Source organism: Chiloscyllium plagiosum, chromosome 11 (assembly GCF_004010195.1).
Source record: "Chiloscyllium plagiosum isolate BGI_BamShark_2017 chromosome 11, ASM401019v2, whole genome shotgun sequence".
Taxonomy (NCBI): domain Eukaryota; kingdom Metazoa; phylum Chordata; class Chondrichthyes; order Orectolobiformes; family Hemiscylliidae; genus Chiloscyllium; species Chiloscyllium plagiosum.
Window position 1 is genome coordinate 59802490 of NC_057720.1, and position 13287 is coordinate 59815776.

General features: G+C 38.8%; 1 protein-coding gene across 1 annotated transcript in view; it reads right to left on the reverse strand.

The window, feature by feature from the left end:
* The window catches only part of LOC122554446 (phosphodiesterase 4D interacting protein), a 161417-nt gene that overhangs the window by 60241 nt on the left and 87889 nt on the right, over positions 1–13287 (reverse strand). Inside the window, exon 25 of the mRNA XM_043699507.1 lies at positions 12753–12795. Coding sequence (XP_043555442.1) covers positions 12753–12795 — 43 coding nt within the window. The remainder of the gene's footprint in view (positions 1–12752; positions 12796–13287) is intronic.

The window sequence follows — 13287 nt, forward strand, 5'->3', positions numbered from 1 at the left end:
TATATGCAGGGATTGTCATTGCTGTTCAGCAATGTTAGTAATTTGATTTTGCTATATTTTCAGGATGCAGATACTGCAACACTTCTAACCCATGGCCACAGAGAAGGGCGACTGTCAGTGCTCACATTGATGGCAAACCATTATGGAGAAGTGGAGCGTGGCATTTGTGCTCAGAGAATGAGAGCTTTGATTGCAACGTTTAAATATTCATGTTTTTTTACTGATACAGGCAATCTGACTTGTAGCCAGTGCAGATTGTGAGCAGCACCAAATAGATCCAAGAGGTTTCAATCACTCCGGTATTACATTGACTAATATAGTGTGCATTATTTTAGTATGGACATTAACCCATTGAAAATAAGTTAAAATCACGTGAAAGCAATTTTGTATCAATGTGTCAGTCAGCGATCCACCACAGAAAGAAAACTAACCCCTCCACATACTTGTAGAGGTTGGACAAAATATACTCTATCGCATTATCACCCTTTCCCAAGATTTTCTGAAAACAAACTGATGATTCTGCTGATTACCATTGTAAAACAATTAAGCACATGATGCAAAAGCTTCTTACATTGGTCACAAGAAATTGGATCTGTACTGCTATTCAATAAGACAATCATCTATCTCAACATAACATTCCTGGATTTGTTCCTTATCCTTCAATTCCCTTTGTATCCAAAAACCCACTAACGCCTATCTTAAATATACTCAATGACTGAATATCTACAGCTGAAAATCTGATTGAGCCTCCAAAATAAATACAGTACAGGCTTGCTGGAATCAGATCCAGTAAAGTTGCAGAAATTCCTTTCAACAGCTGTGATTTGAGGTACAGTTTGAGGGAGATGCTATTTTTAATCACTATGACTCTGAATGTCACGTTGGAGGCCCTTTTATTCTAGAGTCCGGGATTTAACCTGCCACTGCTGGCACAATTAATCTAAGTATCCACAGGTAATTCAGTATCACAACTTGCATGTAACATGAGTAGATTCTGATGGGATACTGGGTAGTTTGGAAATTAGGGTTGCAGCCTTTAAATAAGCAAATGACTGAAAGTTGCTGCATCAGTCAAGGTGATGATAAATTTAATAGGGACAATTTCAGAACATCGAGGTGATTGGAATGAAATAATTGCTTTGTGCCATTATCATTAGTGGAGGATATCTTTAGAAAACTACTAATGAATCAGGAACAAAAACTCACATTGATATAAGCAAATTAACAGTGAAGAAGAAAATAATGGCAATGGATTCTAAAGTCGAAAGACCAGATTTTCTTCCCAGCGGGTTTTTAAAGAAAGGAGGTAGGAACATTTCAGATGTCTAACCTGAAATTTTCCAAAATTCTCTTTACTTGGGAAATGTTCAAATAACATTGGACTGTTATTTTTAAAAAGGCAAGAGAGCAAAAACTAAAACTATAAATCAGATGGAAAAACAGAAATTGCTGCAAAACTCTTCATCAGACTCTGAACATTAACTCTGCTTTCTCCGAACAGATACTGCCAGACCTACTGGGGTTCACCAATAATTTATGTTTTTGTTTCAGACCTCCAGCATCTGCAGTTCTTTGTTTTATTATATACATCAACTAGCCTAATGTCAGTCAGTCATTGGGAAATTAGCAGAAACTGCAATTAAAGACTAATAAACATCTAAACACCTTGAAAACTTTCAGCTGGTGTGACATTAAATAGCATGGATTTATATTAGATAAGTCAAGAATGATTGAACAATTCAATCAAGAGGATATTTGGATAAGAAATGTGCAAGAGTATGGGGGGGAAAAATGCAGGAGATTGGCACTAGGTATAATGATGCTTATTTATTGAGCCATTGCAAGCACAACGGACCAAATGGCCACTTTCTGCTCCATAACACTTTTGTGATTTTGTAAATTTTTTGAAGATGTACCTAATGTAGTGGACAGAGGGATGTCTATGGAAGTTAATTGCATAAGCGTTTTGAAGATCTTGGATAAATTACCTCATAAGAAATTAACTAAAGTTGAAGCTCAGGTAAACTAAAAGGTAAAATTTTGACTTTTTTCAGGCAATTGGCTGAGAAGCAGGAATCAGATCAGGGATAATGGGTAAGTAATTTAATTGGCAGGCTGTATCTAACGCTGTCTCACATGGGTCTGTGATTGGACCTCAACTAATCATCTTATTTGTTAACTACTTAGATTATAGCACAGAAGGTCACAGTTGAGTTTGAGAATGAAATAGATATAGACAATATTGTAGCAGTGTAAATGGAAGCATAAAATTACAAAAATATTGATAGGTTGAATGGGTAGGCAAAATGAAGGATTACTTATTATTTGATCAACCTGTTCAAAGATGTTATGACAATTCTCTGGAACAGATGCAAGTTGAACCCAGGCCTCCTGGCTCACAGGTAAGGGCACTACCACTGCACCACAAGAGCCCCTTGTACACTTTGATTACAGGCCAAGGCTGAATTGACATTCAAACTAAGACACTGATGCTTTAATGGGCCTGCCAGATAGCCCTCTGTTAATACAAAGGAACATGGAGGAGAGCAGCTCCACATAATCCGTGAGCACAGTGTGGTATTTGTATGAATAGAGCCATAGGATCTTTCATACTTACTCGAGAGGGATGAAGTATAACATTTAAAAGGCATCTGGATGTTTTCATGAATAGGAAGGGTTTAGAGGGATATGGGCCAAATGCTGACAATTGTGACTAGATCAATTTAGGATATCTGGTTTGCATTGGTGAGTTACATGGAAGGGTCTGTTTCTGTGCTGTGCATCTCTATGACTCTTTGGTTTTGGTTTAACCTGAAGCATAACAACACTGACAATGCAGCACTCCCTTAGCACTGCACTGAAGTATCAGCCTAGATTATGTGCTCAAGTCTGGAGTGGATCCGAAACAAACAACCTCCTGATTTTGAAGGAAGATTGCTATCAGACAAAGAATGGTGCACTCTGATATCCAGAGGCATGATGTAAGAAATTACAGGCTTTTGTTCACTTTTGAGTTCTTTGGCTTGAATAGGATTTTCTCATTCATGGTCATCCAGGAAATAATGCAATTGTTTTGGTCATTCAGATGATTAATGTTTACAAGATTGAGTAATCTATTCTGGGATAGGTGCTAAATTAAAGGTTTTGTCATTTGTCTGCCAGTATGGGGGAGGAGGAGGTAGGGTAGTGGTGCAAAAGCAGTTTGAGTAAACAAATCAAAACTCATTGAAAAACTGACTTTTGACAAATCCTGCAGCTATCACTGAGGAGTGCTCAGTGATGGTCATCCTGATGGTCTCATCCATGTTGTTCTGCATCCAGTGCAAACTTAGTAACCTTTGCAGAAATTTCCATGTTCAAAGCTTACCAAATGATAGGAGTGTGCAAGGTTTAGGTGTAGCAAGTTACAAGAGTGCACAATAAAGCAAGGTACGTATGAGTTTCAATATATGGCAGACTACTTCTTCCCCTTTGTGATCATTATTTTTTCTATTACTACTCTGGTAGAGAAATCCACCTGGTTGTTATCCTCCTCACCTGCTGCTCCTACAACTCTTAGAGTGATCATATCCATAGTAGCAAGGGGCATGCAAGGTTAAGCCATCTGTTCATACAACTACCTTCCTTGAATAGCTCAGTAAGGACAGAATGTTTAAGCATGAATACATCACAGTAATTTTCACAAAATCTAGCACTGATGCAAATATTTCTTTACATGCCATGTAACATACTCTGGATGTTCAGTAAGCAGAATGTTAATAAAGCTGTGTGTGATTATAGGTACAAACTTAAAAAGCAGCATGAATCCATATGGTCCTATTGATTTGCTACATTGTTGTCCTATAATGGAATAAAAATTGGACATGTTCTCGAAGGGGCAGGCGAGATGGTGAAGAAGAAAACCCACTTCTAGTTTGAGAATCCTGTTTTTGCTTTCTCCAAATGCAATGGTAGTTTTAAGGAAACAGAGCCACTCTCTCATAAGTGTTATGGGGCTGGCCCAGAATGCAACTGCTCTTTACTACCCTATAATAAGCTTGAGAAAGGAAGGAACTAGTAATTTCTATGCTTCAAAATAGAATTTTTGAAAGATTAAAACTCTTTCAAAATTGGTACATTTAAATAACAAATACAACTAACTGGCAAACGATATTAACCATTGGAGAAATCGACCTCATCACCTTACGTTTATTTTCTAAACAAGGTGGTTTTGGGCTCTTTCATTCTGGAGCAGTTGGCAACCCTGAAATCTTATTTACATCTGAAGAACCAAGGAATGCAGTGTCACAATACAGAGAAGGTTTTTTAAAACCCCGACAAGGAGGAATTGCTTCATGCGGATGCTGATCAATTTTTGTAACTCTATGACGGGGGGAGGGGGGTGGGGGGGGGGGGGTGCTGAGGACACTCATTGTTGAGTAGGTTCAAGACTGTCTCATAGAGTCACACAGCACAGAAGAGTCCTTCAAGTCTGTGGAGAACTTTCCAGCACTTAGCCCATATCCTCATATCAAAGATAGAGGTTCTGAAGCAACTCAGCAGATCTGGCAGTATTTGTGGGAAGAAAGCAGAGTTAGCATTTTGAGTCTGGTGACGTTCTGATGAAGAGTCGTGTACACTCGAAACATTAACTCTGCTTTCTTCCCACAGATGCTGCCAGACCTGCTGAGTTTCTCCAACAATTTTTGTTTGTGTTTCAGATCCCCAGCAACTGCAGTTTTTTGTTTTACCATAGCCTTTAATGCTAAGTCATTTCAAGTGATTATCCATGTACATTTTAAAGTTGCAAAGTTTCTCACCTTTATTACCCTTCCAGGTGGACATTACAGATTCCCACCATCATCTGGGTGAAAATACTTTTTCTCAAATCTCCTCTAAATGTCCTACCCCTCATCTTAATATTTATGCCCCCTTGTTACTGACCCTTCAAAACAGCTGCTTCCAACCCACCCTGCTCATCCCCTCTCAATCTTGTATCCTTTTGTTCACCAGAATTAGATCCAGCACTGTGCGCTCCCTTTGGCTGGTGTTAAAAAGTGATTGATAGAGATATTAAAACATCGGGGGTAGGTTATTATACAAGACATAGTGCTGAGATAGATCAGTGATGTTCTTATTAAATGGTACAGCTGGTTGAATGCTTACTCCTGTTCCTATTTCAGATGTTCTTACACCTTTACAGATTTGCTGTTGGTCAGTTCATCAATTAATGTCCTTATTTTAATACCCATTTTCCTTGACTAGTTTATTATTCAATTCAATTGTGAATTCCCTATTTAATCATTAAGGTGGGCAAATTTAGCAACAGTTATCTTCTATTTCTTAGAATTAGTAGTTAAATAGGCAAATTTAGACTTCTTGAAAGAAAATGTCTCCATATCCTGGTATATTGATGACAGATTGTGAACTAAATCCTTAAGTTGCTCAACATTTCAACCATTTAAATTTTTTGGCCACATCTAGAAAACTGTTACAGTGGATATTTTATCATTCATTGAACATGTTGCCCCACTGCCTTTGTGAACCACTGCGCTCCATTAGATTTAAGTAAACCCAAAGTATTGTTTGGGAGGAAATTTCAGTGACACTGAAGGAACAGTATCATTTTAAGACAGGGAGGTGTGTGCATTGGAATGAAACTAGTAAGTTATGGTATTCTCATAGGTTTGCTATCTTTGTTTGGCTACCAAGTTATTGGACTGCATCTTGCAGATAGCATGCAGTACTGCTGCTGGGCACCAGTAGTACAGACACCAAATGTTTAAGATGGTAGATAGGATTCCAGTCAAGCAAGCTATTTTGCCCCAGCTTTAAGTGTTTTTGCAACTGTACTCACCTAGGCAAGTGAGGAGTATTCAATTACACTTTGCCTGGTGCCTTCAAGTCTTTTGCCATTTCTTTAGTCCTCATTATAATTGCCTTGGTTGCTGACTGCAAGAGACCTACATTTGTCTATCTTTTTTTTTCCCCTTCACATATTTATGGAATAACAAATGATGTATCTTAACAGGATTACCCAATTGTAAAACTAGCAGTGCAGGAGGATAAGAAGGAAATGTAAATTAGTATGGATAAATTTAATGTTATACCAGATAGAGAAAGATAAATAGAGAAAGAAAGAGTCACTGTCAAACCTGTAGCTACCAAAAGCTGCTGAAATTTTTCTTTATTCTCTGAAGGCTTTTCTATACCAGTAGGCCATGACTATCCATCTAATATACACACACACTGCAGATAAAGAAACATAAAGAGAAATTGCTGGAGTCCTGCAGTATCTGCCGAAAGAAAGCAGAGTTAATATTTCAGGTACAGTGACCTTTCTTCAGAATTGACTGTAGCTAGGAAAAGGTATGTATGTATGCCGAAAATGGGGTAGGGGGACGTGGGGAGGAGTAAACAATAGTGGAGATAGAACCTAGAGAGAGATCATCAGTTGGACAAAGGAATGGGTAATAGTCAGTTTAGGGAATCAATAGTTGCAAATAGAGACTATTAGTAGCTGAGTGTGGTTTGGTTGTGGTAGCAGCCTATATGCTGGCATGGGCTTGGGGAGCCTGCAGCCTTCAGGACTTAATATGCCAAACCTGCTAAATTCTTTCAGCAATTTCTGTTTCTGATGGCCTAGACCATATGTAGAGACATTCAAACGGCAGGTACTGAATACAAGCCACTGGGGAAAGCAGAGATTTTAATACATTCATATCAAGGCCACAGGATATTTAGTCGATATGTCTTGTCACTCTGGATTCATCAAGGTGATGTTTGGAGGAGTCAAGTGTTCAGGCCTGTAGGATTGTCTCAGGATGTTAAAGTCATGGTCACTTCTCAGGAATCTTGCATACAATTGGGGGAAGCTTTGTGCAAAAAGAGACAACTTGAACATATGAACAGAAGTAGACCTTCCCTCCTGTTTACAAACTTGCTTGGCTGTTCGAAAGGAGAACGGACAGCCACATACAACCCCCTGCATCTGAAAAAATTCCTGCCACAGCCTTGAACCTGAAGCTAAAGTTCCAAAGCCTTTAATTCTCTGATCTGAGGCTGTCTGCCTGTAAACACAAGAGGATTCAGTGGCTACTAGTTTCAGCGAACAATCACCTGCCATGTGCTCTTACCTCCTTACCGTAGGCAAGCTATTAATGTCATCTGAAACTTGTGTCCCCCATGGAAAATGGTAACATCTACAAAATCATGGTCCATTGGATGCTTACAATCTCAACTAACTGCCTGTGCAATCCCAATCCAGCTGCCGACTGCAGTCTTGGCTCGTGGCAAGAAGTTGTTAAGGATCTGTTCCCATTCCTTAATATTCACTCACCAATTTTTCAACCACAACTGCACGCCAGTCCACTAAGCTCATTGTCATGAGTCAACAAAATTATGTTCCAAAGTGTGAATCCCAGTTTGGGAATTAGTCAACCATATTAACAACCACCACCAATGCCTACAGTTCTCACTATTCACTTTACAAATATAAGAGTGCAATATAATTATTGAATGAATACATTCAATAGTACTGAAACAAGTAGATGTCATAATGAGAAAATAATGTGCTTCACATTCTGGGATGAAAAGATCAACCAGGCCTGCAGGTTTTTTCTCCCCCTTTGGACCTAACCTTCACTCCTCTGACAAAAATGGCTGCTTGCAGGAAGTTTAGCCAGAACCATGAAACTATGCATCAGAAAGTAATGGCCATCAGTCTTATGGCTCAACAAGTTACTCACAAACCCACCTGAGGTTTGCACTGTCGGTCAATACCTGAACCCACCTCGCATTCCCCCTTCAGGCTTGCTTGCTCTTCGGAGAGTCGGTGTGGACTTGTTGGGCCGAAGGGCCTGTTTCCACACTAAGTAATCTAATCTAATCTAATCAACTCCTTCTAAACACATTCAGGTGCAGAAATAACCAAAAACGCCATTTTTATTGGTATTTCACTACCATTCCTGTTATGGAATGCAACTCATTTGAAAGTTATTGCTGAGATCCAGCAGCAAAAGAGTGAAGGCAATGTTTGTTCATCTCAGAACTTGCCCATAAGCATGTGAACTACCCTTCAACTCTCTGCAGCATAGTTAGTGAAGCCGCTGACTACTTCAACACAGACTCACCACACCGGATTACAGAATGCTGTAAGGCAAATGCCACTGATGGCACAGTGCTGACAGTTAGAGCTGTGGAAGAAGATAAGATGTTGCTTACAATCTACTTTAATTCATCAATTCCCTCTAATCATAACGGGCTCCGAAAGTAATTGTCCATGTTCAGCCGGAATTAGTGTTCACAGTACAAACCAAGCTGGCTGAACATGAAGCAGTTTTATAAGCGCTGCTGCTTTAATAATATCATTTCACATCATTGGCCATTCTCAAACTCAATACAATTCTCTCCCTAGCCCAATGATACAGCGGCCCTGTATAATGGCCTGTATTTTACACAGCAGCAGTGGTTTTGTCCAAGGACCAGAAAGTTGGAGGCATTGACATATTGGATGTTTCTGGGAGCCCCAAATGAGTTTTATTACCAGACATTAAACCTCTGTCTGTTTAAAGGATGAGATCCTGTCCCCAAGAACTGCTGGCTCTTCAGTCCCTGCATTGTCACCAAGCCACAGTAGGCACTGCTGGGACAGCAGCTTGCTCAGTGTAGCATTTTGGAATATAATGAGTATAGCATCTCTTTTCTTTCCACCTAATTTTACAACTTCCCAGCTCAATACACAGAGGCATTGTTAAAGTCCAGGGCACTGTTTCCACTGCCAGCTGGCTGAAATCAGTTAACGGAACACTGATTGTGAATCAAATCTGGGAATTTCATCGACTAATTTGTGCAGTTCCACAATGCTGTGCATCTAAAATTAAACCACAAACACATTGAAAACAACTTAAATGTAGATTAACTGGTAAATGTACTGTGTATAAAGCTATTTAATCAAAGAATGTTGCAGTCTCAGTTCCTGACCTCTGTTAATTTACCCTATATTAATTTCAGCAGCGATTGGGTGTTTGACAATTGTCACCACTTCTGACCTAAAAAAAAAGCAAAAAATACCTACTCCTTTGATTGCTATCCTGTAACCCTAAACCATACATCATGCAAGAACAAAACCAAAATCACTTGTAATGTCCCTATCATGAATGACCTTGGGTCACATATGATAAATGGCTACTTGCATGCAAAGTGGCCACCACTATGGGACTACACTTCAAGGAAGAGTGAACTGAGTAATGGAGATGTATAAGATTTGCAACAAAAACGTATGATGTATCTATCTGCATTAAATACATCAAGTATAGCCAAAGCAGTTTGGTCTGCTGTTCTGCCTACTTGCATCGACCATGTATAAATTGCTCTGGAGTGTCTTGGAAACTCTCATCAGTGCTGATGGAAGCATGATAGAGAGCCACTGAACCTCTCTGAATTGGTTGGCATATAGCCCAAGGAAGTCAGTGGACTTTGGTGAAACATGAAAGGTCTTCACATGAAACAAATAACAGAAAGCTTTGTGTTCTTATCTCTAACATGGAGGCAGAAATTGACATAAATCTCTTCCTCAAGCTCATTTATATGGCTTAGAAACAGATCACAATGGCCAGCTGGCCTGTCCACACATTTGGCAGCAAAAGTCAATGCTTTTGCCAACCATCTCTTCTGCTCATCACATTGTTGTAACAGTTGAGCTGGCTCCAATGAAGATTCAATCCATCACACACCCAGGTCAAGTGTCAGCCAAAAGAAAATAAATTTCTCAACTGTCCTCTAAATTTTCAAAGAGAAATTCATAACTGCAAGTACGCTTGCAGTAACCAACAGATAGGACTTTGTAGAATTTTCCAGATGGTTTTATCGACTCTTACACCAAAATGACTTTTTAAAAATTGTTCATACTATATGCCCATATACAGCTAGTTTTAACTGCTTGTTTTTCTGCTAAAGTAAACAGACACAATCTGCGCAAAGAAGCCTTCACTTTCATTTGAGAAACCTAGCTGGAAATTCAAGGGCAATAGTGAAATTGAAAAGATGAAGATAGAGAAGATTGTCTATGGTTGCTAAGCGTTAATTAAAATGGAAAGATTCCCTGTTTATGTAGTTTCAAATAAAATGATAAAAGGCACTCTCAGAGTTTGAGACTAAAGGAATTCTTCCTTCTGTGAAAAAATCAGTTTTGTGGTATAACCATGATCTAAAAGCTCTCAGATTATTAGTAGGAAAGATGACAGAGAGAGAATACTTTTTTCAAATATGCGTTGTAATAATACAAATGAAGAAGGTAAGTGTCATGGGCCTTGTGTGCAATGGCATCATAATGCAGGTAACAACAACAGAAAACATTGAAAATACTCAGCAGCATTTGTAGAATAAACCAATAATGTTCAGCTACTTTCATAACAAACCAAACTAAAACATACACCTGCCAAATGCTTCTACGCAATGATCTTCCAATCTTCTAAACAAAAGTCTCCACAATGGTGATGTCTTTTAACAGCATCTGAAAAAATACTGGGCTAAATTTTCCCAAGAAGTGTAAGTCAGATTGCCACTCTACTCTTACCTTGTTCTGTAAAGGGCTCTAAATTTCTGATAAGAAAAATTCAAAGATGTGCAGGTAAGGTGGAACGGCTAAATTACCAATTGTGTTTGGGGATGTGTAGATTCACTATGGTAAATGCAGGCTTATGATGATAGGATCAGGGGTATGTATCCGGGTGTGATGCTCTTCTGAGGGTTGATGTAAACCTGATGGGCTGAATGGCCTGCTTCGACACTGAAGGGTTCTATGGTACTATGATTCTATAAGTTGGTGTAAATTTTGAATACCAGATTATCATCCAAGGCAGCATGGTGGTTTCAGGATGTAACCAATTTGGGCCAGCAAACTTGCCAGCAGTAGACTTCAGATCAGGCTTTGCTGGACAATGGAAGAGTACTGCAGGATGCATTGGTGCTTTAGATAGAAAGAGGAGCAATCCTATGCCACGACTCGGGTGATGGTTCTGTACGATGATGAAACTACAGCCTCATTTACTTTTTCCTGGTAACACGTATTCTGATGACAGTACGTCTGTTGAAGTTATATCCTAATGGCACTGTGCCCTTATGGCACCATGATAATCATATAACCAGTTGGCACTGTAACCCAAAGATACCGTAGCCTAGTGACACTGTTTTCTCTGATGTTGTTGTACCCAGTAATACCTTCCTAATGTGGTAGTTATACTGTATTTTAATATACTGTCGCTGTATACTGTAACTTTAACTGATTGGAGTGAGAATGTTTAATGATGTTATGCTATCTGCTGATAACACAGCACCTACTTCCTTGCCCAAGTCAAGTATAATTAGTTTACCATTGGACAGATGGCTAAAAACAATTCATACTGCATTGGAACTGATTCTGCAGTCAGGAAAATACTCGGAAGGCACAAGACACACATAAAATAACATAAGTGCAGGGTAACCACAAGGTTAATGAGATGAGGAATTTAAAACAATCAGTAAAACAGGCACTGGAGAAATTACAAAGACAATAAACAGAAAATCTCCAGGACTTTACAAACTTTAGACTTATGTTCTAGAAGTGGTGACTGCAGAGCTATTGGATGCCCTAGTTGCAATTTTCCAAAGATTCCTTAGATTCTGAACAACTCAATGGATTGGAAGATAGCAACATGATCATTCTAGAAAGGTGAGAGAAAGGAAATAGAAAATAGTGTTCCTTTGTGTTTGCTCTTTTTGACTTTTAGTGCAATAGTTATTTCTTATTTGGTTTCAATTATTTCTACATCAATTTGTTTCTTCGCTCAGTGATCTTTTTCTCATATTGTCTTGTGCATCTCAGGTATATCTGGCTTCTCTAGGTCTGCCACAGTCTCTCAGGATGATTTTCATTTTTATTATAGATTGACTGCTTACGTATTGGAAGCAATCAGCAGGAGATCTGAACCAGCATGGTGATCAGTTCACTTTCAGCATAGAATGACAGTACTACACTTCCAACCAATTATCAATTTCAGCAACAATCATTAAGCCACTCACTTGTTTCTGATTACCATACACATTTTTCCTCCTCTATCATAGATCTTAAGTTTTAAAAAATCAAACTTCCTGACAGTCTCCTTATCATGTATGGTCTGAAAATCCACACAATTGCATGCACTTCATTCATATCATCTAAAAATTGAGTGAACCTTCAAATGTTTTAACACCTTCTATAAGGGTCAACCATTTATATTGGCCCCAAAATTCCAAGCAATTAGGTGCACTGGGTGTACATCGATAAATTAACAATTACAGCGCAGCCATTCTGTACAGCTGAATCCGACAAATTTGAAGGACTGAGTATACCATGTTGATATACACTCAAAACATTCCCTCAACTAATGTTTTGCAATTGTAGTCAAATGACCAGTCACTATCAACAGAACTTGGAGCACATTACATTGGTACCAAGATAATTCAGTTCATATGATATTCTGAGCATCAAACAATTTCTTACAAATATAGTGACTGAAATAGCATGGAAAACAGAGCTTGGCCACATAATAGCTTCTTTCCTCTCAAAATTCAGAAACAGTAACTTATTGGGTTAACTTTGTGAAAGTAATAAGAATTTCAGACAAAGTTGTACCTGGTATCACAGTTGCAGCGCACTGATATCATAGTAAATTACCCATTAAATAACTGATGGAACTTGTTTAAAACGCTGACTTGAAATTTCACTGAGAGTGAGCAGTTTAGTAATGTCTTACCTGACAACAAGCAGCTCTTGGTCTCCTTTATCAAAAGGGTCGCCTGAAAAAGCACAAAAAAAAATCACCTCAGTGCAACATCAGTGAAGTGAATTAAATAGTTTTCAATTACTAGCTATGCCACATTTCCAAATCCAGCATGGCAAACAGCTACAAATTGAATGAACAATAGAAATTCTTCAATTCGGGATAAAGGAAATTAAATATCCTTTCTGTATCTTTGCATGTCTCTAAGCCAGACATGTCAAAAGGATGTTCTATCAGGCCTCCTGGTGAGGTTCCCAGTATCGCAGATAATCTGTCTTCAACTAATTTGATACATTACATGTGACATCAAAAATCAGCTGAAGACACTGGACACGGTAAAGGCTATGGGCCCTGACAACATTCTGGCTATAGTACTGAGGATTTGTGTTACAAAACTAGCTGTTCTAGAAAAGCAAAAAGTTCTGTACAGTTCCAGTGCAGGCCATCACCTGGGTATTTCCTGTATACACAATGCAAGGTACATCTAATATGGCAAATACTGCCCCTG